At 38.9% G+C, this 27,320-nt stretch overlaps 1 protein-coding gene across 1 annotated transcript in view; it reads right to left on the bottom strand.

Moving 5' to 3' along the window:
• Positions 1 to 269: 269 nt before the first annotated feature.
• The window catches only part of PRTFDC1 (phosphoribosyl transferase domain containing 1), a gene marked incomplete at its 5' end in the record, with an annotated part of 45,647 nt that continues 18,596 nt past the window's right edge, over positions 270 to 27,320 (bottom strand). Inside the window, 6 exons of the mRNA XM_082755058.1 lie at positions 270 to 1,540; positions 2,139 to 2,215; positions 4,215 to 4,261; positions 4,672 to 4,754; positions 6,183 to 6,200; positions 20,436 to 20,501. Coding sequence (XP_082611184.1) covers positions 1,493 to 1,540; positions 2,139 to 2,215; positions 4,215 to 4,261; positions 4,672 to 4,754; positions 6,183 to 6,200; positions 20,436 to 20,501 — 339 coding nt within the window. The 3' untranslated portion in view covers positions 270 to 1,492. The remainder of the gene's footprint in view (positions 1,541 to 2,138; positions 2,216 to 4,214; positions 4,262 to 4,671; positions 4,755 to 6,182; positions 6,201 to 20,435; positions 20,502 to 27,320) is intronic.

The raw sequence follows: 27,320 nt of genomic DNA, 5'->3' as shown, positions 1-27,320 counted from the left end.
AAGCTTTTCAACGGAAGTCTTTAAAAATATGGTTTAAAAGAGTAAAGAAAGGGCTAAAACATTAGCAACCACAACAGTTGTGTGATCTTACTTCATGCCATTAACATGATGGATTTTATCCAAATAAAAATAGTTCATGAGTCACAGGACACATATACCAGGTATGTTTAGATTACCGGTTAAATGCATACTCTTGAAAAGCTTTTAAGGGATATGCAAAATATGCTAAAGCGGGAAAATAAACAACTGTGCACCGTAACAAGTGTTCTTATGGTTTCTTTATTAGTTTAAAGGAAACTGAAGCTAATAACAACATGCCTCTTGCAGCTCAGAGCAAAGCTATTGGTATACAGCTACTTTGCATTTGCTTCCCTCAGGAAGTCATTGAGAACAGTTGTGTACGGTACAGAACTAAACTCTTCAAACTTAATACAGCATGATACAAGGGATCTCTAGTCTCCAGCACCCACAGGTTAACTTGCTTCCTGGATTTTCCTATACATTTTTTCCCTTTATTTTATAGTAGTCTTCAGTTCAGTGTCATCAGTTCTATTTTCCTAAAGAAGACAAATGGCTATAGAAAATCTCAGACAGGCTGTGAAAATCAAACAATAACTGAATAATCGTTTAACATGAAGCTTTTGTGCTTAATGAACTTTAATTAAAAAAATATATATACTCAGAACACTATGCTAGTTTTTGGACCAGCTCATGTCCTACAGAAGTCAAAGGGCACTGCTCAGAAATGGAAGCCTTCCTAGCATTGTTTCCTCTTGATTAAAATTCAACATGTTAAACACAGCTGATTAGATCTATGCCCACATCACATACCAGAAGCAAGATATCTTCCAAGTTCAGATCAACAGTGTCTTGCAGAGGTCCATTGTGCACCACTACTCCAGTTCAGTGCATTCTGAAAGTTACAACTTCTGTTTGGAAGGGGCAATAATGGACTGCCAGAAGTCATACAGCAAACAGCTTCAGCTGAAACTTTTGAATTGTGCAATTAGACAAGAATAATGTTTTCAGTTTGGCAGCAGAGTATGTGACCAAGACTAAAGGGATGCTGAAGTTCCTAAAATTCTGCCTAACACAAGAATCTAACACAAAATGGCCCTTCTGAAAAATCTTATGCGACACATAAGAACACATGATGTGAAGTACCTTAATTGTAACGGGTAGCATGATGGGCTGAATGAAGAAAACGCATTCACGATGAGAGTTGAGGCAGACAAATTAATAGTCAAAAGGCATCTTATACTGCAATTTTAGTACTTAAAAAGTGTAATAACTTTAAAAGCCCTCTACTTCACATTTTAGAAGCTCCCACTTCTGTATATGTTAATCAGTATCTCTAGAGTAAACCCCTCATTACACTGAGTTGACAGAAACACAAGTCGGTTGAACTGCTCTTCTGGGAGATGCTTGAAAGCATGCAGTCAAATTTCTGCTCCACTGAGCTTACAAATCTTCAGGTGAGGATGTTACTGCTTCAGACTCTGTATTTTGCTTTGCCGTGATCGTTGATAACACATATGTGCTGAAAAAAAATACAATACGGATTGCAAGAGCATAGTTGATTACATCATTAATTAATAATGAATTGTGCAGAAATAATTTTGCTTGTCCAATCCGGTAACCTTGCCATTACTCCTCCCTCTCCAGAGACCTGAAATTGAATCTGATCTCACTTTCTAGCTGCAGTGAGTTCTTCCACTTGCAATTCCCAGCTTTCAGCTCCACCCCCGGGGGGATCACAGGAAGCAATGGCAAGGCTGGCAATGCTTGCACCTTTTTTCCATCATCATCTCCCTGAGAAAAGGGGCAGGCAACACAGCACTAAAATGCCCCAGTTGTCTGAACTGTAGCTGTATTTCACTTTTTCTGCTGTCACTGCATTTACTGGGAGTTGTGGAACCACGAAGTCCCAGGCTCACTGAAGATGGAAGCATGACAGAAGTGACAACTTCTGCTCTTAGTGGGTGAGAGATGGGAATGAACCACCCACAGTGCTAAGCAGTGACTCCTCTGGATTGTTTGAGATTTTACAAGGAGTTCTACACTCATTGGAAGGATCCCTTTAAGACACCCCAAAAAAAGTAAAATAGAGATTTCTGTTTTTTCTTAAATAAACTTACGTTCAGATCTCTGAAGTACTCATTGTAGTCTAAGGCATAACCAACCACAAATAAATCTGGAATTTCAAATCCGTAATCTGTATTGAGGCAAATAACAAATACCATAAATACAAGGCAGGTGGCTACTGCATAGCCCTTAAATTAACCTGTTGGTCCTCTGACCAGTAAACTACATATATGTGTAGCCAGTTCAGGTTCTGTTATTTCTGACGTAGAAACCAGAGTCAGCAGGTAGCAGAATTCACAGTTCCAGCTCACAGACTATTCGTGACAGGCATGTGAACAGTCAGTGGAGAGTAGGAGACGTGTTTACAATGATCAGTGGCACAACAGACACGTTGTGGAAGGAAGCCAAAATCAGAGCCGAAAAGTTCTGCCTAGGTTGGGCAGCTCTGTTCATTTATGCATGTGATGACAACTGTCCATTGAGAATGAAAAAAGGTATAATCTAAATTCAGAAGTTACTTAAAAACTTATGAAGAGGTTTATACATTTTCTTCTGAGAGTAGGCAAAGCTATTATGCATATTATCCTACCAAAATGTGTCAAATGCTTCTTAAATTAAAGCCCCAGTCTCATGAAGACTCATGCACACGCTTAACAAAGTAAATGCATGCAGCGTAGCTGAATCATGCAACTCACACACTTCAAGCTAATCATAGCCATGTATCTTTATGAGTGTGAAGTTTTGTGCAGTATCAGCACTATATAAAATGAGTTAGACCCTTTCCAAGTTGTTCATTATGTAACTAGAGAAAAACACAACCTTGTGGACACCAAAATTTTTGCATAACGTTTTTTACAGCATTAAAAATTTACAACTGCTCAAGAGAGGATTTTTATTTGCTTGTTAAAAATGATGGGTAACAGGCACTTTGAATCACACATTTGGGCAGGTGAGGAAATGACATAGCCCTGTTAGTGATTTAAAGGGTGACCTCTGTTATTTCATAAAATCCATCACAAATAAACAAGAAAGTGGTTAAAATCTGTTTCATTTTACAAAGTATCACATTAAAATATTAAGCTGTCCTTCATGGAGTCATTTTATTGTATTTTTTATATGTCTAGTGAATTCAGTAAAATGGATACTTTAATTTACTGGATTAAATTCTAAAGGTAAAAAAAAAATGCTGTATAAAAAATTGCACAACCAAATGTTTGAGTCATAGTTCAGATTATTGGGCTAAAACTGCAGGGCCATGCTCAACCTTGATTAACTTCTGGTTCGTGAAGTTTCCCTCTCTCCCACACCCCAAATTCAGCCCCTTGATGCTACCTCCTGGTACCCACCTGCCTACTCTCCTGCTACCCTCCTCCCCACCTCAGCTGTGACCAGAGCCTTCTTCAGCAGCAAATACTGGTTGATCTCTTCTAGGTGGGCCTATTTTTTCAGTATTCAGCCACATACCTATTATTACATCATTTATTCTAATGAATCTAAAATGGTAATAGCTTGGTATAGCTCCATTTATGTCTTCATCTAAGCCCAGTACAAGTGCCAGTACTTCAGAGAGAAGTGGTGCTGGTATGAGACAAACAGAGCAGCAGGAGGAAGCTTGAAAAGCCCATTTTGTCTTTTGCTTTTGGCAGGGAGGGATTTGACCATATTATTGTTCACCCTTTAAATGATAGTGCTTCTTAAAAATAATTTTAAAAAATAATTAAAAATATAAAACTTGTGAATAATTAGTTCACAATGAAAAAAGCCTTTGTGTCCAGGTGGAGTCCTGTAGCTCCTCTAACGAGACATAGTGAGGAAGGAAAAGGAAGAAAAGGACTGCCATGTATTTTGGCAGAGACAGAAGATAAAGCACCCACCTTTCATAGATAACATTTAACCCTTCCATAACTTCCTCATAGAGTTAGTGCTCTGCAGAAAACATCAGACCATTGTGAAGGCTAGGCTTAAACCACAATTATACGAACCCCTCCATTGCAACCCAATGACAACTCCCCCTGACAACTGGCATTTTACAACGCTTCTAGGAGGCTGCAGGATCATACGAAGGGCAAGTTACAGAATAATGGTAACTTCTTGTACAGTGATGTAAAGATTTTCACAACAACACTTACAGTCTGGTCTGTACCCATCAGGCCGAGATGTTCTTTTCACCAACAAACTGTAATTAAGAACAAAATTTAAAAAAATCCAAATATTCATCTGAATAATGCATAAAAACATAGCCCCTTCATCGAAAAGCTCCTGAGTCATATGAACCACTGTTCTTTTTCGGCTTCTCCTTCGACAGTATCCTAATGGCAGGGAAAAAACTGGGTGTGTTTCCCTTCAAAATCTATCAGTGCCAGCCTTGAAATGGCTGAAGGGGTCATTGCCACTGCAGAACAATACAGAAGCATTTCCTCTCCTTTCCTCCACCCTCTTCTTAGTGACTCAGGCAGCTTCTCTGCAGAGCTCCCCATGCAATGCTGCAGCACAGAATTAAAACAGGAACGTGGAATGGGAATCTCCGCTGGGAAATACGTTGGGCCAGAGCAATTAATTACAAAGTTTTCTGATCATTTTACTCACCTCGCCACTTTAATCATTTTTGGCTTGTATTTTTCTATATTATTAAGCAGAACCTTCATAGTCCTCCCAGTTCCAACGATATCCTTACAAAACATTAAAAACACAACAAGTTAAAAACAAAGGAAAGCTGAAACAAGGAAATTTGAACAATTACTGGGAAGTTGCATATTCTTATTTTGTGGAAATGTTATATTTCTCCTAGTATATTGTGAGCCACATCCAAAAAGGGGTGTAAAGAGTGTGAGACTCTTTGAAGCAAGCACCTTGTACTCATAAAATAAAGACATAAAGGACTGTCCGCTTCCTCTTGAAAACAGCTGTTTCTAGTATTTGGGATACTGCAAGGGATGGGGGGTGACTTTACTGGGCACTGAAAGTATGCAGGGATCAGACTTTTCATATTTTATCCTCAAGACTATGGTATGTGAACATCTCTCCATCCCAGGGCTAAATCTGCCCTGTTTGTTTTTTTCTTAGACCAGTACAAATGAGTATTCTCCAGATCTCATTTGGAGATCTCTTGTCCATACCTGGCTACACAACTGAACACCACTGGAGAGCAGCTGTTGATCCTGAACTCTACGGCTGTGTATTTTTCATTAGCAAAACCCTGCCTCTGCTCCTCAGCTACCTATGAGCATTAACAGAATTTGCAGCAGACATTTTTCACTTCTGTTACAGCAGTGATCATTAATGAATATGGAGCTCCCACCAGTTACTAAGGTCACAGTCATTTCTATGCCTGATGACTTTTTTCTCCTCCTTTTCCATGAAAAGACATTCCAGCACCTGTGCATTTCCTTCATCATGCCACCTAGCCTCCTTCTCACACAAGCAGACTGGGCCAGAAATGCCAGCCAGGTCCTGACGTGCTCTCTAAACATCCCGGTTGCTTTCCTGACATTTTAAAAAAGAATCACCTACATTATTAATTAAGGAAGATTTTGCAGCACCGGTGAAGTGACACACATTCTTCTTCTCTACAACTGAACATTGCAGATTTACATCAGCAACATCTCTGTGATGGACCTCCCCAGGGGACGCTCCAGGGTGCAGTGCTAATGAGCAGGAGTCACGGGGACTTGAGAGAGTGACTGACGTTCTCATCCAGCATGGGAACAACCCTGAAGTTGTAAAGCATGTGTAGGGCTATGCTGCCATTTCACAGTCACGCTATAAGGAAGTTTATGGTGGCATCAGTGCAGTTGATTCACTGTCCTTCAAGGAACAGAACGACTTGCAGAACAGGAGCTCACAAAGCCATAAAAATACCACACCAAGTGACGCAGAAAGTGACTGCTGGGTATCACAAGGAGAGTACAAATTAGAGCGCCAGCAGTGTAGTTTGATCCCTTGTGCAATTGCAAAAAGGCTGAGATGTTATTAAGCAAATCAACTCTTCCTCTTCTACACCTCCCAGCCAAAGAAGTCTAAACACAGTTGTGTTTTACCTCGACTTTACTATGTGACTTTCTCCAAGTACAATATGATAGAAGAAACACGCAACTTACCTCTACAATTAAAACGTTCTGCAAGAAAAGAAAAAAAAAAAAAAAAAAAAGAAGAAAAACTGTTATACAATGTTCAGAAACTAAAATAAAAAAATATTTGAAAAAGTGAAATGAAGATAGGTCCATGTGCATATGTACAACAGGGCATGACACAAGGAGTCTTCCTGTTTCATTTCTGTGTCCTGAATAAGAGCCAGCCACAAATAGCTGGCAATCAGAGCCTATGATTTTATTCAGCTCTGTCTGGATTACCTGTCTTGTGCAAGAATGGATGTAGCTTGGGAAAATACAACTAGATGTAGGAAATCCAAATGGGATGAACTGCACTTCATACCAGTGTGTCCAGTGGTATACTACAGTGTACCCGATAGTTTACTAAAATACTATTTCCCAACTTTAATATGAAACTACAGAAATGATATTCTCACTCTGAAATAAATGTTCTTCCTCTCCCCCCCCACCAGAAGCCTCACGGTAAAGGATTACATGGCGAGCTGTACCACCCATTCTCAGACCGTGATACAATAGCAAAAAGGAAGTTTTTTCACATATATCTCTGTATACACCTTACACGTATGTGTACATTACGCAGATAGTTTCATATCTATGCAGTATTCACCCAGCTGGCTTTACACTCCACTTCCCTTTCTATCAAGCTCCTTGGCTTTGCCACCTACACAAAATGGAGGCTGTCTAAATTTCTTTTCAACCACACAGTCCTAAAGCTGAGAGTTCGGAGAAAGACTCAAACACCATGGAGGAGGAGTGTGTGAAGGGAGAGTGCTTATAAACAGCACAGCTTTGGCAGTTTCATTCACTGGTCACAATTTTTTTTTTTTTTGTTAATCTGCAAACTAGAACTGATTAATACACATCACCTATATATATACATATATATATCTATCTATACACACAGACACGTATTCAGATTGCAGTCCCTCCTAACAATCACAGTGCTTGGCAGGGAGACGTGGCATGCTTCATGCACACAGCCATAGATATGCAGACTATGTTACCACACACCATATAATCCCCTGGATGCTTCTGAAATGGCAAAACACTTGGTCAAGTTGTGGAGGGAGCTCCCCGTAGCAGTTCAGCCGATGTCAGCAGTGGAGCTATCACTCAAGAAAGCCACTAATTTAGACTGAGCTCTGATGGAATGTGTGTTAATCCTGGAGGGTGGCTCCTTTTTGGTGTTTTCATAACAGGTTTCACTGGTGGTTATCCTGCTTGGCACTCCTGACTTTCAACCTCCCAGCAGATGACAAAAACAACTCTGGATCTGAAAGACCTAAACCTGCGGAGCTAAAAAGTCAAAGGCCTCCTCACAATGAGACCCCAAGATGTCCTGCCTCTAGAAACATCTTCCTTCAAGACAGAATGGAAATAAGTCAATCCCCTAGATAAAATGAAGAGATCATGCTCAGGAGAAGCTTATGGCAGGCTTACAGGGACATGCATTCTTAAAGGAAGCCACTTGGATATGAAAGAGTTTGGCTCTCAGGAGAAAAACCCTTTCCAAAGCCTAGCCCAGGACACCTGGGTCTGATGCAGATCACTCCTTTCAGTCAGTGGACACCTGAAGATGATTTGCAGGTCTAACGGTTAAACCATCTCCATACATGCACGTGTCATATGTGTATCTATGTATGTATGATACGCAGAGAGCAGAAGAGTGGACAGGTATGCAGAGAGGTGTAGGAAAGAGCCTCAGCAGAACTAAAGCTGGAAACGAGCTCCTTCAGTACCAGCAAACAGACCAGGATGACTGCAGCTGGCATCTGGTGGGAGAGGCTGACCCGATAACACGGCCTGGCACCCTGACTCACTCTGCCACCTTGGTGCACCTCCTGCTGCTCCTCATGCTGTTTACAGGAACAAATATATCAGATGTATTTTCCCAGAGGAAAAGCAAACATCTGGTGACAAGACCCATCCAGCAAGTACAGCATGAGATGCACCAAAACTGGCACGGCAGGGGCTGCAGTGGCCTGCATAAGTGAGGGCTAGGCAGCAAGGCAGGGGCCCCACCAGCCAGGACCCACCCCCAAGACAGCACCTGATCCAATGGGTTGGGATCAGGCCCAGTGAGAGTAACCAGGGTTAAACACAGCCTGCTGATACCAGACCCATCTGCAGTGGTGCAACAGGTCCAAGGTTGAGCTGGGAAGCCAGTCAGTCAGTCTGTGAGTCAGCCTGGTCCATAATGAGGCACAGGCGTGGCTGGAGCTGCCCTGAACATCAGAACTCAGCACAGGTCAGGCACTGCAAGCCTGGGGCTGAGCTGAACTGGAGCTCCTGTGTCCACAGGTGTGGGAAGGGGCCCTCAGTGAGATGTGTCAGGACCATTAAGATCTATTAAGTGCACTCTGGGCCCTGACAGATTTCAGAGAAAACCATGGTCCTGGGATGGTTTTTGCTACTGTAGCTGCTTCAGCTATCCTATCTCAAGAAGAAACACAGGTTCCCTTGCTTACTTGCAAGCAGAAATAATATTAAAACAATTAGACAATGAGGGGACAGCAGCCTCCCTACCCATGGAATTGGGATTAAACGAACAGGGAGGAACAGACCTTATTAATTAACTCCTGAGGAAAAGAGAATAGCAGACATTAATGGAAAGCAGGGCTGAGGGTACCTTGAAAGGTCATCAAGAAGATTTTTGATATCCTTGGCCCAAAGAATCAACTTAAACTATTGCTCACAGATATCTGCTTTACCTGTTCTTGAACATGGTGAGGACTTCAGAACTTCCTCAGGTATTGTGCCTCAGTGCCTCATTATCTAAGAGCAAAAATACAGTTAGAAAACCTCTTTTGTTATCTGACCTGAATATGTTTTGCTGTGGACACAGAAATGAAATTTTCCTTCTTCCACATTTGAAGACAGATATATTTGTTTCCTCTTCTCCATTTTAAACTGTCCCTATTTATTCAACATATTCTCACAAGCTAAATTTTCCAGACCCCTGAATGTTCTTTTTTTCTCCTCTAGAACCTGTCCAGTTGGTCAGAATCCTTCTCCAGTTGTGGTGCCCCAAGCCACAGAGAAACCTTTTCAAGCCTTCAGAAGAATAAAAGAGCCACTTTGTATACCTTACAAATAACCCTCCTTTCTACAAACTCCAATACAGGGGTTACATCTTCAGTAAAGGTATGCTGCTGTCTCATATTCACCTTGGGAACTACCTATCATCTCCAGCACAGAACTGTTGCTTAGTCAGTCCTTCCCCACTTATGCAAAAGATGACTTCTATAAAAACACAGAAGTTAGTATTCATCTTTGTCGTTACATGTCATTCTTTGAGTCAAATTCTTAAAATAACTTCTTAAGATCCTAATCCTATCTTGTAGTATTTTTCCAGGTAGTATAATTAGCATGAAATGCTAATCCAGTCTTCTAAATCATGAATTAAATATTGTATAGTCCCTGGAGAATGTGCTTTAATTCACCCAGTCTGACAATGAAGCATAATTAACAGTTTCTTGAGAACAGCTTTCCAACCAGTTATACATCCATCTAATACAAATTTAATCTAGTCTACATTTCCCTATCACAAATGACTCACATGAAGCAAAGAAGATGAACATGGAATCAGACATCCCTGAAGGACTTGTCTGGCCACAAGAGTGATAGTCACCTGCACAAAACTTCAGCTGAAGGGTAAGATCTCATATTGAGCAATTATCTTGAGAAGGAATGATATTGGTGGACCCTGAAATTCTCTGCCCAGTGCTCTGTTATCCTTACCACTTCCTACTCATATTCAGTAAGTCCAAGAGCTGTCAATTATATGAGCTGGGAGATTTGGTTCTGTGAAAGTCCCTTTAATCAGGTGGCTTGTCTATCTTAGGAAACACAGATTGTGCATAACACAAACCAGACTTTCTCATTATTGCCAAAACATTAATGAGAATTTTCTATGCTGTGGAGACACCCTGTATGTAAAGACTTTGTAGTGGAAAAGCCACTATAAAATACTGAGATATGGAAACAGTTTGTGTGTATAAGCAAGCAGGCATCCTGATGGAGATGACACATTACTCCCCATTTTGATTAGGCAGCAGGGTTCCTGTGACTGATGTTATCATACTTAACTTGTGCTTGGGACTGAGGGCATTCAAAATGGTTTGCCAGCCTCTGGTACCAGAAACCAGTTCCTTGAAAGCTATGGGATATGTTGGGAAACTGGTGGTATTGCTGCCTATCCTCTGCCTTTCTCCTGCTGAAACAGGCTCCTGCTAGAAGGGGTCCAGGAAAGGGATGGCATTGCAGAGTAGCAGAGAAGCAATCTACAAAGGAAGGTTTTGACACACAGAGTATCCGAGAGCAGGTAGTGGCGATGTGCAACCACAGCTGGTTGAAATGGATTAGCTTATCCTTGAGTAGATGGATAGGAGAAGATAAAAGAAGAATGCAGTGGATGTGACAAATTGCTACACTATCAGCAATGTCACTGTCATCCTAAATGCACAGCTGACCGCATCCAGCATCCGCTGGGAAAGGTCACAGGTATGAGCAGGTCTGGTGCAGCTTCACCATGAAATCCACCCCTGAGGTGGTGGGCAGGAGACTGGTAAAACTCATCAGCTCGAGGAGCTACTACAGCGACTGACAGCTGGAACAAACGACGTGATGCTAAAGGACTCTGAAGAAAAGGTCTTTTTCCAAGTCTATGTAAATGTTTGAGACTCTTGCACCACACAGATCAAAGCTGTTTTGTCCTTTCAGATACAGCTGTGGTGATTGCAGAGGAGGAAACCACATGAAAAGAAAAGTAATCTGGCCTTCTGGCATGCATTTGATATTTTCTGTCTATTTTTGGAGCTTGGAGAACAGGAAGCGGGAATATTTAGTGACACGTTGACTAGACTGAAGATGGCTTAATTTCTGAGTAGAGTCATCTTCACCAATATGAACTGTGAAGCATGTCCAGAAATCTAACAACGGCTCTAATATATCTGACAGTAAGACACACAGAGAAGAGTCATTTTTTTAAATATGTCCTGGAAATGCTTCTCTTAGCCCAAAGAAAGAAGGGACAGTGGCTCAGCTCTCAAAGAAATTGAAAAACTTTTCTACTCAGCCATTACAAAAGAATCAGTAGCTTTCATCGCTGATGGCTCAGAGGAATGGTATGGAGCTGATAGATATGGCTGGCTGTGATTCGTGCTGTCTTTATAGCTTTTCCTACCAGGTAGTAGGCTGGTGCAATAAATACTCTGTTTTTTGAATGCAGGAGGGAGAGGGTTTCTGATAAACTTACATTTCTCCAGTTTTGAGTGACCAGGGTGCATACAACTTCTGATTCTACATATGGATATTTGTACTGAATAGGAATAATACTTGCAGTGTGAACTGGATCTACACAAAGATAAAACTTGCTTTCATATCTGTTTGTTAGGCAGTAGTAGAAATGATTCATTGCAGCATGGACATCTGGAAAAAGCAGGATGTTTTTGACAATATTAGATGTAAAATGCAGCAGCCATCATTTCTACTTCCTGCTTTCAATGGGAATCTGTCTCTCACGTTAAAAAGACACGTTCACTTTTATAACAAATTTCAATGAATTTGTGAATTTTAAACTTAAGTGGGAACCCTGAAAGAACTGAGCAGCAGTTTTCTCTGCTCTGCTGCCTTTCAAAGCCACATGAGCTAATGCACGGCAAGAAAGTAGGTTGATATTACAACACACGTAAGAAAAATCCAGACTTGTGATAAGCTGAAAAATACTCCAGCCCTGAGTCAATACATTTCTATTGTTTACCTTCCCACAGGTCAATAACAAAGGGAACAATGTCAGCTAACAAGACCAAGCAGAGTAATGCGATCATGTATACCTCCTGCCTGACAGTAGTAAGTACTATGGAAATTAGTTTTCACCTTCTTGGAAAAGAATAACTTTTTTTTTGTTGTTTTCTAGATTTTGAATTCATGATCTATTCAGAAACTTAATTTGAAAGAAAAAAATATCCTATGCTTTGAAATAGGTAGTGAATAAGCATTGGAGGGAAAGCTTGCCTTTATATTCATGTAAAATATAAAATTTTAACAAAGCAAAATGCCAAGTTGTAAATTTAAAAAGGAGGAGCTTTTCCTGGAAAGCTGATACTCTACTTAAACAACCAAATAAACAACAGTACTTAATGCAATACTACAGCTAACAGGACAAACATGGTCCTTGCATGTATAGCAAGAAACTCAGGTAGGTACCTAAAGAGAATATTTTCTCCTTAAATGTCTCAGTATATCAATAGAACAACATGCACACACATTTGAGGAAAAAAAAAAAAAAAAGTTTAAAAAAATAGAAATAACTTAAAACTGGGAAAAGCAAAATAATTTGAAACTTGGGAAAAACACCTTAGAGTGAAATATGGTTTGTAGCAGGAAGTAATAGCTTTTATTTAATTAACAGCCCTGTTCCCAGTGGGAGAACATTTTTCACAAAAGAACTTTGACCTCTCAGCCCACAACCTCAAAGCGACCACAAAATACCTTCAACAGCTGAGCCTGGGAACAAAAATTCAGAACTGCTGTATGCACTAGAAATCATGGACTCGATAAAATACTGGGTTTATGGCACGTTATCATCTTCCACGGCAGCTGACCTCCAACTCATTTATCAGTGCTCCACAGCTGTTAATTTGCTCTCTTATTTTAGCTCAGAGAAATTCTTAACATTTTTATCTGCCTCTTTGGTCATAGGGCAGGTGATCATGTAGGGCAATCACCATTTTCTCCCAAACTGACTGTCTTAACTGATTACCACATTAGGTTAAAATTAAGAATTACTCCTAATCTTGGCTTGAAGTCTGCCAGTTCTGTTCATACGAACAGAAGGATCTGCATGCTTGAAATTTTGTTTCTTCCAAGTATCTCCACTGGCCTAATATTAATTCCCAGTTGTCAATTCTACCTTCAAGCCTGCCTCAGTTACATCCTACAGGATGCCAGCACTTTACAACAGGCTCCCAGTGCGTTGTTTTGTCAGATGGTCTCCAGAGGGCCCTTCCAACCTCAACCATTCTGTGATTCTGTGACTTCAGAATAGTTGGTAGCTCAAAAGAGAAACTGTGGCCCCATTGAAGAAATTGGTGTGTGGCACCCTTCAGTCTGAATTACCCAGGAGTTCAGACAAAAATGTAATGGTGCTTTTGGATCTTAACAACTAGGTATCTCTAAACAAAGCTGTTTTAGGCCAAGTAAGTGTACTGCAAGGGAAAAAAAAAATGGAAGAAAGAAAGAAAAAGAACCCTACAATGGCAGGATTTGCAGAATTCTTAAGGTAGTAGATCAAAAGGACAGATTTATCTATGTTTTGTAAAGATCACAGAAGGTAATCAGGTAGCAAGCTTAAAAGAAAGATAAAGAACTTTTTTTACATGCATCTCAAACATGAAACTCTTTGCTGCAGGATCTTGTAGGACTATCAGCTGCATAACTGGAATTGCAAAGAGATAAGACAGATATGGATAGTAATTTTAGCACTGGATCTATTCAAAACGATAGCCCAGATTTAACTTTGATTCAGGAAGTCTACATACTAGTTATGTTTCATATATCCTTCCCCTACTATGATTCCAGTTGGCTGCTGCTGAGGATGTGACACAAGCCTAGACAGACCTTTCATCTTGTACAGCATGGCAGTAATGTAACGGTGGTCTTATGAGGGGAGAAAATACATGGAAATTGCAACTGATGGAAATACTTTTCCCCGTAAGTCCCCACTGGTGTCCTGAGTTCCTTCCTCTCTCCTTTTTGCTCAGAACTATGCTTCAACTCCTTGGGGATACGCGTTACATATTGTTAGTTACACCAGCTTATAAAGTATGCATGAATAAACAACTGCTGGAAACAGTGATTTATTTTATACATCCACTTCCACAGATAAAAGCATATTCTTACAAAAAATACAAAAGACTGAAAAAGAAAGATACAGTCCCACTTTGTGTATTTCTTTTTTGAAGGGTGAGAGGTGGAGGACTCCAAAGCAGTATATTTTCATTCCCTTTAGGTCAATTTCCATTCAAAAGTCTGCATTTTCATTTAGATTATTTCTAAAGGCACTTTCTTTTCCTGTGTGCTCTGTGCCATCAAAAAATAGATAGATTGATAATGTAGTCGTTCAAAGTGAATTGCTAGCCAATTATCAGCTTACTTATCACACCTACAGTACCAGCTCTTTCAGCTTTGTATTTGGGCAACCTCAGGTCCCATTGGTTAAACAAGACCTTTCATGACAACTTCAGTTGGGTTTGAAGAAGCAGTGACAGGGCTGAAAAATCATCAACAAACAAAAGCTAATGATAATGCATCAGGTCTCAGTGAAGAGGTCTAAAGGAAGCTACGAGGACAGCTGTTAGAACTGGAATCATTTAACAGTATGCACAAGAAAGAAATCCACATGTACTAACACCTCGTCAAGATGATAGAAAATAATGAGAGACTTCTGAGAGAGTAGACATTTAAGTGGGAGCTTTTAATGAGGTTCCAGAAAAGGTCATGAATTTCTGATTTTAATCGCTTCTGCTGAGCTGATCCACAGCTTATGGCATCCTGAAAAGACAGACACTGTAACTCAAAAATGCTTCTTTTTTTTAAAAAAAATCAATTTGGTCAGTGTCAGCTGCTGATGGGAACAACTCGGTTAGCACCTTAGGAGCCTATGTACTCAGACTCCAGCTGCTTAAAGCCTGTAAAACTAGTTCAGTATCTCAAGGATTTAACAGAGCAGGGGATGTAATGGAGGGAATGATGATGTGCTCTGACTGACTTGGTGTTCTTAGAGAGCACTGCGGTGCTGAATGCTGCACACGCACGTGCCCTACTCACAGCCATCTTCACAGCATGCTTCTGTTGGGCATAAGAAGTAGAGCAAATTACCATAATCAATCAAAGTTAATGCAGAAACAGGTCATACTCTCCTTGCTCTTACTTGAAGGAGAATACATAATCTTCTGATAGGCTGAAATTGGAAGGGGATTTTTCTGACAAAGGTGAGATCAATAGAATTATCAACTCACGATATAAAGGCAAATGAGGCCACCAAGCCCTCGTTAAAAATGGGACAGGAAGTTTGGGAAGTTCCCTTTGTACGTACTTTTCTCCAGAACAAGAACAAAAAAAAAGTAAATAATAATGAACACTACAGCAGATTACCTAAGAAGGAAGTGCAGGGAAAGGTGATTGACTATGGGGAAAAAAAAAAAAGAGTATCTTTTGCTGTGGAAAAAGCGGTTAAGGATGGCAACTGTCATAAGAGTAGATCGGTTAAAATTTAATTAAGAAAAAAAGCAGAATGACAAAAGTGACTAAAGATGGCAGGTAAGTAGAGGTAAGAAGAGGTACAGAAGATTTGAAATGCTTCAAAATATGCCAAATCAACCTCTGAAAAGATGAAAAAGGTAAGACAATGTATGATAGGAATACAGTACGATATACAGATGTAAATACATACAGAGATGTGAAGACAGCTGGGGACATGATTACTGCAGAAGTGTACAGTGGATTCTGTGTATCTTTACTGTCATACAAATAATCTCTTGTGCTGTTAAAATACTGTCATGTAAATAATCTCTCATGGCATTTTTTTCCTGCAAACTTAAGGGCATCATTCCAGAAAGGAATACATACAGCGAGAGTGTAACTGTACTCAAGGCAGTGAATATTGAATGAGAAAAAATAATAATAAATACAGAACCAACAGAACTCTAAAACATGGAATGGTGAATGAAAGCATAATACATGTATGTATTTTAAATCTAGAGAATAAAACTCCATGTTACTGTTGCCATGTGGATCATTTATCGATACTGAAATGCTACCATAATTAAGAGAATGCTAAAGAAACAATTCAAAGTTTGCTAGAAACTATGACAAGCAGAGAAAATGACTGAATAAGATAAGAGAGGAAAAGAGAAAAATTAGTGTTGAAAGAAAGTGAGATTGCCTTATGCTCCTGGAACATGTTCCCATGTGACAAGTGGGGCAAGAAAATGATAGACAGTGGATAAATTGATTTGGGTGAGACATAGACAAAGGAAGTTTAGAGATTTTCTAAGACACATCCTGCCTGAAGGAAGTGGGGACTACTCAGTGGTAGATATCTTCCTCTGAGTGAAACCTCTTTTTGATATGAGCTGATCAGTTGTTTTAGGGAGAGTGTTAAAATAGAGATGGAATGATGCTCAAACTAATGCAACTAGTGCATAGAGAATACAAGACATTCACTTTCTTTTTTTCTTGATCTCTACTACCTTCTATGCCTCTCTGAAAATGTCCAAACACTGGCTGTCAACACAATGTGTTTAATATGAATAAGGGGAATAGTCGTTCATAAAGAAAATAAACATTGATCTGTATTACAGACAGCTAGAATATCAGAAATTCATGGATTCCATAATTATATCACACTAACTAGGTAGCTACTTTGTTTTACTTCAAAATTCTCATTAACCTGACAAATATTACCTGACAATGATTAATTTTGTTCAAATTCTCTGTTATATGGAAACAGTGATAACTATAAAATATATATGAATCTAACTTTGAAAATAAATACATTATCCAAATGAAATAAGTATATCATTGTAAACATAAATTTTAAGTTTGTGAATTTGTCTAACTCGTCTCATTTACATGGAAACAAGTCAAATCAGTATAGGAACTTTTTTGAAAGGTTGTAGGATATTACATACAGAATGATATACATAGTAACTCCTGCCAGTAGACACTTTGGACTACATAACCAGCTCCAAAACTCTTGCGTTTAATGCTTTCTGAGCTCAGTTCTGGATATCAGATTAAAATGATAATTCCATTTCCCTTCAGCAAAGACACAAACCCTAATTTACAGCATATTAAGACAAAACATACACACAAATATAAGAGGTAAATGGCAATGATAACTCACAACACTGGTACAGCTGGATCTACTGAAATTTCTAGATCTTCTAAAATTTGTTTTGTTTAAATACCACAAATACTTTAAAATGTTATGAATAATTACAGTATTATTCAGGATGATTACAGTATTAATGCCGAACATGGTTATACCATTTCTTCTTTTGCCTAATCTGTACATTTTCATTACCATCTCACTTTGAAACCGTGCCTCTGGTTTTCTGGATAGCTACTAATTACCACCTGTTTTCAAAATTTATTTATCTTTACAAACATTAATGATAATTTTTACCCAAATGAGCATTTTAACTTTAGAATAATTGAAAGCTAAGCAGCTACTTAACTATGAAATCAGCTACTGGGATATTTTACGTTCACTACTTTCATCATTAAAGAAGAGATTTTGAAATTATATTTTTTCTGCATAGAAATGAATAGTTGCAAAGCATTAGAGTTTCAAGCTATATCAGGACTCATTTTTCAAGTACCTTTATTAATGATTCATACCATGGAAATCTTAATTTTTGCCTCTGTGACCTTCTTCATGGAAGATGAAATTCAAATTGTGTATTACTTTTTTTTTTTTTTTTTTTGCATGACAGTTTGGATCTGTATGCTAACCCTTTCTCTCTCTGAATATTTTTTCTTTTTCATGGCTTGGGTCATTACACGTTTTTTTTCCATGCTTTTAATACTTTTAAAACAAAAGCTTTTTCTGTAGAGGTACAGAGGAGAAATTATTCCCTTTGAAAAGCTATTATCTTTAACAGCTTTTTAATTTTCTTAATTTTGTTTTGCTTTCTCAGAAAAAAAAAAAAAAAAAAAAAAAAAGAAGATTGCTGTAGAATAGCGTTCATAATTATAACCTTTTTTTTTTTCCCCAATAATAGGTAACATATATGAATTAATTGTTCACTAAGACTATTGAATAGCCGAAGTTCCACATATTCTTACTTTAAGATTCAAATCTCAGAATCTTTTGTCTGCAGTTTTCAGAATTGTTAAAGTTATTTATGGTCTTGAACCTTACAGGAAGTTAATGGAACTTATATTCTGAACCCGTGCAGACATTTTAGAAAACACTTTCCATGATCATTAAGTTAATATGGTTTCACCTAGCATATTAATTTTCAATATAATTACATTCTTCCTATAATAAGTATTCCAAGCAGGCAGAAGCACCCAGCTCCGTTAGAAGCAAGGAAGTTGAATTCTACCAGTAAGTCTTCCCCTAATTCATTCAGTGACTTTCAAGTAGTTACTAAAGCCAGCAGTTTTAAAAACGAGCATCTAAACTAAGGTACTAAAAAAACACTTCAAGGAAAGATAAACACTGACTGTAGGAGGCTCTGAATCAATCCACGAAAGGCTGATTAGTAAAACGTGCCGAACATTTTCACTAATTGCTGAAGTCAACAACAGATGGGGGAATTGGCACCTGTGGACATAAGGCCACTCCATACATCCAACTTTAGACGCACAAGTTTGAACATTTGAGCTCAAGCCTTGTGTCCCACTTCTTCAATCAGTAACACAAGTCTTAAGAAAATCCCATTTTCACATCTTGTGAAAATGCTATTTACTTGTTCACCCATCAGCTGTGTCACAGAGACAACCACATGTACAACCAACCTCTGTGGGTGCCCTTTCAGGAACTCTGCTCCCCGTCCTACCCAACCCTCCTGTCCTGCTCTGCTTCAGCTTGTCCACACCCAGCTTCTATCATGGGGCTCTTTCCCTCAACAGCCACCTCTGTCGTTCCCAAACCAGCCCCTTCACACTTACCCAGGACCCCAGACTCCTCACCCAACAATCCAAGTCACCATCAACAAGTACCCTCCAGCCTCCCAACACCAAATGTTATGTCCCTGTTCCAGACCTGGGAGGGCACTGCCAACAAGAAAAGGTCACTGGGATTTTCAATGTAAGGAAAACGTACCTCATTTTTGGAAAGAACAGAATTATCGGGGCTGAGATTTTCCTCCTCTCTCACAAACATATGCACACACAAGTACACAAACGTCCTGATAATACAGAAAATCATATTTTGTCCCAGTGAACTCAAATTAGGTTAGAAAAATTGAATCTGGAAATGATATAAATAACTGAAAACAGGATCTGTCTCACCAGGCTCTCATTATGAAACTTTGGGTTTGGAAGATGGGGAAGAGGAGCTGGCCTGGAAACTAAGGAAGAGCTTGGACTATCTGGGAAAGAGAAATGTCAGGTGCATTGCCAGCTCTGCCTACGAAGTAAAGAAGCATAGGCAAAACCATCACAGAAGAACAGGTTACTCCAGTGACTGTAGAAAGCAGCAAAGGAATTACTATTTCACAAGAACAAGATGAATGTTTTCATGATAATTTGCAAAAACACAACCACCCAACAGAATTTAGAAGTGTAATTTGAGGATGTACCTATCACAAAAATATTCTGAGTACACTAACATTTTTTTTAAATTTAAGTTCTAGATGCATCAAAATCTATTGAATATTAATGAAATATTTAAAATTTCGTTCTTCTATTCATTTTCTTGTGTGCTACAGTACACCAAGGCAAATGAGTGCTAGCTCCTTTGAGTGTTTTGAAGAAACTGATGTTATTTACTGCCAGCTAATACAAGAGTAACTGCACGTACAGTACAAATAACAAAACAAGTATTATCTTGCCTTAATGCATAAGTAAAGAATCCATTTGTGACCATTTTCCACATAGACCATTTGCCTAATGAAATCAGCCTTCCTTCCTCTTCAAAGTACTGCTTTGTATTATCATGGTTGGATGAAAATAGCCTTTTCACTGACTCAAACCACTCTCTCTATTTCATTACCACAAAGTCCAATCATAGTGCAAAGCAAATTCAGTCATACAGACAGTCTGATGTTGAAATAAAAAATCCCATTTGATTAGCTGAGTGAAAGGTTCCACTTTTTATAGTAGGCAAATTTATACTAAACTCCTCGTGTGCTGAATTTGACAGGGATACTCAAAGTGCATTTTGCATGCATGCACCCTCTGGGGGCAGAAAAAAAGTCCAGAACCTCAACAAGCTCTGGGGAAGCATTCCAGCACAAGTTTTGCCCACAATATCACTGATGATGTATGTGCAACTATTTGGCAAATGCCCACACTACTAGGATGGAGGGGATACATTCTGACCTTTTGGGGCATCTGCAATCCGAAAGCAATGGCATTACAGCAATCTAATAGAGATGAACACATTTCTTTGATTGCAGTATTAGTGTCTGGTTTGAAACTGAGAGATCATGTGCAAAATTACACAGCATTTCTCAACTGCTTTTAGTGGATGCGTTTTCTTGCTGAAATTTAAAATCAACAAACCTTCCCAGTCAGCTTTGATAGATCGTCTCCTCCCATTATCTGCATGTCTTGCATAGACTGATCGTTCTGAAAGAAGAAAGACAAAAGTTTGATACTGGATGTAACTGTATAAAAGTATAAACATGTTATTTTTTTTTATCTCTTACATTCTTAACTACTAATATTTTTTAATAATTATTAGTACTAGTGCATGAGAGAAAGACATTAATTCCTGTGACTTCTATCATTCTATCATCTCCGCCATTTGTGTTTAAACTAACATCAATCTCCAGGCTTACTGAAGTAGAAAGAGTTGCATTATTTATTTATTTGTTTTTTTGTTTTTTTTTTAAACAAGTGATTTTCCTTTGCTTGCTATTTCTCAGTATGAAAAGTGTAAAGCAACACATTTGTCCCTTCCAAAACAGGAAAACAGCAGCGTCTCAACACTTGACAAAACACCTGTAAGTACATACTTTTTTTGGAACAGTTTTTATAAACACAGGCAAAATGTGCCTTTATCTGTCACTCACACGGAGAACTTAGCTATTATAGAAGAAATTTGCTCATTTTTTGTTCTGGAAAATGTTTTGCAAACAATTATCACTTGCTATCAAGAAAAGTTTCAGCATATACGTGTAGGGCCATACGGTTTCAAGAGTTTTATTTGTTTATTTTTTCAATTAACTCATATAAAATCCTTGAGATCATTTCAGTAAAACAAAATACTGTCATACTAATCCCAACAGAATTGTATGCTTTGATTTTCCTACTAGCAAAGGTATTTAAAAACAAAAAAAAAAAAAGTAAAACCTTTTCTTCAGATAGATTTGTTTTACAGACATTTCTAGTGGAAATTCATCCTGATGGAAAATTCTCAAACCAGCTCTAGTTCAAATTCATTAACAGCCGCACAGAACTTTAGGAGAAATTAAGGGAGCCCTACTTTTAAAGGAAGACAGAATAGGCCTTAAGGAAAGTAGCAAATTAAAAAATACCTAGTCATAGCCAGGCTGTGTTTTCCAGAGAAAGCAAGAGCAAAAATAAGTATAGTTAATGTGGGTTGTTGTTCCTTTTTTTTTTTTTTTTTTTTTTTTTTTTTTTGAGAAATTGGTGCATGTGCTAATCTAATCTCCTTCCCCACAGGGAGACAGGGTTAGTCCAATTTTAATAACAGCTGCAGTACCACAATGTGACCCTGCAGCTTACCAATAACCTCAGAAAGCTTTATCATTGGAGACAAGTGCTGAAAATGCGACTTTAGCATACTTTAGCTTTTATTCCAGAAATAAACCCAATGCTGTGAAGTCAAACTCTTTTCCACAAGTAAGTAGCAAAGCAGTGGGACTTAGGAGGCAGGTGAGGATTTACTGGTGGACATAGGGGTTTGTAGCTCTTCTCCTCATGGGGCAGCAGCAGCAGCAGAGGCATGTGAGTGCTGGGCAGGTGGTGGGGTTACGGCTGCACGCCTCTGCTGTCCTCCCATGCAGGTGGAAACCTCACTTGCCCAGGCAGCTCACTCCTTCAAGCACTCTGACAGCCCCAGGAACCATGCATGGTCCCCATGGGCATGGATTCTCTAAATGAACACAACCTCCCTGAGGAACAGCAAGTAATGGTCACAGCATTGCCCAGATGAGAATTTCTCCAGGCTCGCATAGCCCAGACCCACGAAGAGTTCCCTTTTGCTCAGACTCCACTCCCATAAAAAGCCCACACCACAGCTTTGTACGAGGTCCATAGCAGTCATTGCCTAAAAAGACAGGTTTTAGACCTGCTTTCACTTTTTCTGCACCAGATCTAGGAGCTCTGGATATTTTTCATGCTGCTCAGATTCGTTTCCTGGGAAACAGAGCTAGAGCTGGAATGAAGGCTACATCCATATGCTTCCTAGTATAATGTTCAACATTTCTCTTATTTTTGTAAGGAAAAACAGAAAAATAACAAACCAAGCAACTGATTCCTCAGAAGGCTATTTTAAAAGTAAGCAATAAGTGGAGATTGGGAACATTTTAAGTTCAGCCTTAACAGCATAAGCCTTTTGTTGTAGAGCAGTCCAGGTCATTCTTCAAAAGTCAGGGACGTATTCAGGTCAAGTCTACTATTAGACTATAAAAAGCGGGTTCTAATATCTATCACGGCGTGTGTAACCAAGGCAGTGACAAAATATTTTTTCATTTCCAAATGAGAAAGACTGGAATTTCTGTAACAGCCGACACACAGCAATGACTGAAGAGGCAGTTTGCCCTCAGTTGCTAGTGGAAAAAGAGAGAGAGAAAAGAGAGGGAGAGTGAAAGAGAGCAGTGAGGTGCAGCAATTAGTGAATTTATTTATTTTTAATTAAAAAAAAATCTCTTTCATCAGTCTTTACAGCAACACTGTTCCCCTTGCATTTGGTATTTCTGGCTTCAGCTGAAAGGAAGATGCTGAAATAGCAACTTCATTGCTGGTGACCAGTTAAGCAAACACAAAAGCCATTGAGAGCTGGGGGATCAGAGCATCCCCCCCGTCTGTGTGGTTACACGTTGGGTGTTGTGACACAACTGCACACCGCTATGAAAATCTTTGTGTTCTGACTAGAGAATGAATCAGAGGACAGGGCAGCATATTCACTGTGCCTAAAAAATGTATAGAAAAATGCATCTCAGAACGTTTCAGCCAAGATGCTTTCAAGAAATATGGAAAAAATGACCTGCATCGCACAGCAGGGCTATTCTATTGCCAAAGGAAAAAAAAAAAAAAAAAAAAGAGAGAAAGAAAAAAAAAAGAAATTGGTTCATTGCCTTTAATGCCATTTAGAAGTACCTCTAAATTTATCAATTAACTCGTAGTGTAAAATACCTACCTGCCAAGCAGCAGGACTCAGTGCCACAGTGTCACATTACAGCTCTCACAGTGTTCATACAGGGAATGTGCACACTATGGTTGCCATAGGAACCTCCCGGTGCTTTTTCCTAAATTCTCAGTATATAATCTCAAAATAACACTGCACTAAATGTTAAGCATAAAGTACAATAAATGTCAGAAAGAAAAAGAATCTACTGATTCATTCATAGCTCTTACTGTCAATTCAGAACTGTTTGTTGAATTTCCACGCTCTCAAGTCATTCAGGGCTTCTTTTTCCTTTGGGAGACATTCAATACTTTAACATCACTGATACGATTGAGTCTACAGGACTTCTAATAAATGCAAATACCTGAATTAAAGGTTTGCTTTCAATATCCCAAAGCTCCTCAGCATTTGCTTTCTAACATCATTAAACCCTATCAACACAATTTTTGCTGTTATATGTTCGAGACTAAATATAATGTCCCAGATAGACAACTCAAAGCCACACTATGTTTTGGTTTATGCAGCAAACAATTCATTGCAGTTGCTCCTGATAAACCACGGTGCATTTTGTGTTATCCCTACTTCACATCACATACTATGTTTAATACTGCATTTCCGTTTCTTCTGCATTTAATAAATCTGCATTTTTCCAGACTAAATCTCAATGTATTTGTTTTTACTTGCCGTGTTGTGCTTTTTCACCTGTTCACCTTTGTTCTCTGATTTTATTTCCTGCAGATCTTGTCAATATGCATCTTCAGATCTTATGAATACTTAATGAATGAAAGCCAGAATGTTGCTACTTTCACCTCCATTGTTCACAGCACGCGAGATAAAAACTTTGACTTTCTACGTTGATTGGAAGTATAGATATTTAAATTCCATCTATACTAAGTCATGTCTTTTGAACTGGGTGGGGCACAGAATTATTACATCTCACATCTCCTGAGATCAACACTTGGACGCAGTTCAAGTTACAAGTGAAATGAGTTGGGTGGTCTCAGGAAAATTTATTATAAACAGCATTGCTCATCTGAAAATTGCACCAAACTGTGAACATCTGTTACTCTTCTAAAGAAACAGAATCTGGAGTACATTAATACTGGGCTCAGTGAAACAAAGATTCTTTAATCACGGCAAAAAAAAAAAGTAGTTCTGACAAAACAGTTTAAGTGCACAACTAAATTATGAAATGACACCAAGGCAATATTGCATATATCACACATACAGTTACTATAGTCTCCACAGTTTGTATGTAACCTCTTGGGGAAAAAATGTGATTATTTTCTTCCCCCAAAATTAATTGGAGAAACTCTTAAGAGAGAAGGATGTGACTTTCAGACCTGTTCACCAACAGGCTTGGTCCAACATGTCCACCAAAGCAGAGCTGAGTTCAGTCTACATGTTCACTTAGGCCTCATCTTTTTGTTTTCCAGTAAGACTGTCATTAACTTTGTCTTACCTATGCTACTGCTGTTCTCACAGGGTGACCCACGATCTTGAAATATATTCATTAAAAACAGGATTACTTTGTCCCTAATTCAGGCACCTAAAAGTTAAGACTTCAAACTCTATGCTGCTCATCCTGGGCTCCCTTCATGATGACTGGAGAAAGCCAGGCAGATCACGGAAATCATTTGTTTCACCATATGGGAAATCTACAGCAAATCACTCACACCTAGACATCTAATTGTCAGACATCTGAAGTTAGCTGAAATTAATCCCAGCTTAAGAGACTGACATCAATATTTTCTTCTTATAAACCTCACTGAGCACTCAGAAAGAAATTATTTTCAATCACATTTACCACAGGCATATAAGAAGCAATGATCTTGACCATTTTCCATTAGTACCATCCTCAACTATCCACTTAGGCTCTCTCTCACACAAACACAATTCCCCTTGGTACTACTGTGGGTTAATTTGCTTGCACGTTTATTCAAAGGTTTCATTTTAATCTGGTTGAAGTATATTTGAGGAGAGATTTTAAAAGATACAGTCAATCTAGTATTTCTCCCCACGTGCAGAGGAAAAATACTAGCAACCAGTCTTTGCAGATTTTTTGCAAAAACATTATACTGGATGATTAATGGGACTCTATAGTCTGAACTTCTCAGAACAGAAATATGGGCTTATCCATAGGGTTTACCCACTACATAATGAAAACAAGTGGATTTCACGTGTGTGGGGTTTATGATCTGGAAGAATGGAGTTTCAGTGAGTCTCAACAAAACATTATTTTGTGTTTGATAGTGGTGCAAGGACAGCAGCTGGGCTGCCTATGAAAACAGCTCCTTTGAAGGTGATCTGAACAGCTACATGTTGAATGGCACTGAGGGAACAAGGTGGATGGCATTAAAGGCAGAGGGGAGATGACATTTACCGGGGTAATGAATGATGAGGATTTGAACAAAACTCTTGGTAGTTCAAAGAAAAACTGAGACTCTGAAACCTTACATGGAGGACACAACTGGCTTATGAAATGGCTGCAGTTTCAGAGACATGGCTGTGTCCAAGACAATGGCTAAAATACACTGCTGAAGCTGAAATTGAAAATGACAGAAAACCCAAGCAGAGCCTTGGCATGTGAAGTAACAGATACGTTTTTTGGTTAAGAAAAAACATAGCGCTCAGAGGAAAACAGAGGCAGATATTACAAGAATTTACTTTTCAGTTCAATCCTTCAAAAATGAAACCACAGAAGCCATGTTTCTCACAGAACATTTAGATAGAGAATTATTACTTCTATGTGAGTTAGCTGCAGCAAAAGGATTCATAATATAACCAAGCTTTCTCCATTTAAAAAATAGTGCTGCAGAAATTAATTGCAGGTATTTGCAGCATTTAGATAGATGCATCTGCGATTATAAAGACTTCTGTTTGAAATTCTGTATGTTTCAATAATTCTAATATCTTTTGCTATATGACCATGCTCTATCATCTCAGTCATAATAATTACAATTAAAATTTTGATCTTCCAGTTCGGATGCAGATATTCTAGTATGAAATTCACTTGTTGTGCAGCCTGCCTCCTGAGAACTGCTTCAGTATGTTAATATGTTGGTCTGAGAAGTGTCAGTATGGTATCTACATCATCTATTAGCTTATTTGGACTACTGGGTAATGTCAAACTGGCGTATTAAATGTAGGCTATGAAATTATACTCTATTTCAGCAGAAGTAAGAACATCAGTGGCATGGTAATACATAAGATGCTGTACTTACAAGAACATACTTAACTGATAGCATTTTGGATTTCACAAACGAAGAAAACAGCTAAGAATGAAGGACCTTAGGAGTGTAGCTCAGATCATGGACTGTCAGGGGTTTCATGGCAGGAAACTAGGACTATATGCTAAAGAAGCAACATTCATTAGTAAGTACTGCTAAAGTTGGAGATTGTGCAAATGGGAATGGAAATGATATGGATCACTCCCTGGTAAAGACCGGGAAGAAAGCATGCCTTCCCTAACCCAGAATCAAATATGTACCAAAGTGCAGACTGAAACCTCCAGGGCGCACCCACATTCAAAATAATAAAGTGCTAGGTCACTGAGATATTTGTAGGAGGTGCTTTAAATACCTTGCAGACAAGTGAAGGATACTGAACCAACTGGAAATCAAACACAGTAAATTGGCACACTCCCACTGTCAGAACATCTTTATCCCCCAGGAACAGTAAAAATATGTTTATACGGAGACACTGATGGTTCTGTATGTCTCTGTTAGCTTTAAAGTTGGGGCTACAATGCTTTCCTGAGCTGCTTGGTAATTATAATACGAACTATGCTGCGCTGAGACCTGTCTTATTGCCAGCATAACCTGAGATAGTAAATTTTAAACTGGTATTGGTATATCTATCTGAGCTCCAGTTCCTACAATGTAAGCCATACCTGTACATCTCTACGGTTACATCTACAAGCTAACTCATTTCACCTATTCTTTTTCCTCCGTGTTGTTATTCCTTAACAAAAAGCTCCATCACACAGGTTTGGAAGCACTTCAAATTCAGGCTCGTCTATCCAGTTCCAGGGAAGGCCAGAGCTCTGCAATGAGGAAGTAGGCTTTGGACAG

This window comes from Aythya marila (assembly GCF_965140915.1).
Source record: "Aythya marila genome assembly, chromosome: 2".
NCBI lineage: Eukaryota > Metazoa > Chordata > Aves > Anseriformes > Anatidae > Aythya > Aythya marila.
The sequence above is the reverse complement of the archived record's forward strand: the minus strand, read 5'-3'. Positions and strand labels throughout refer to the sequence as shown.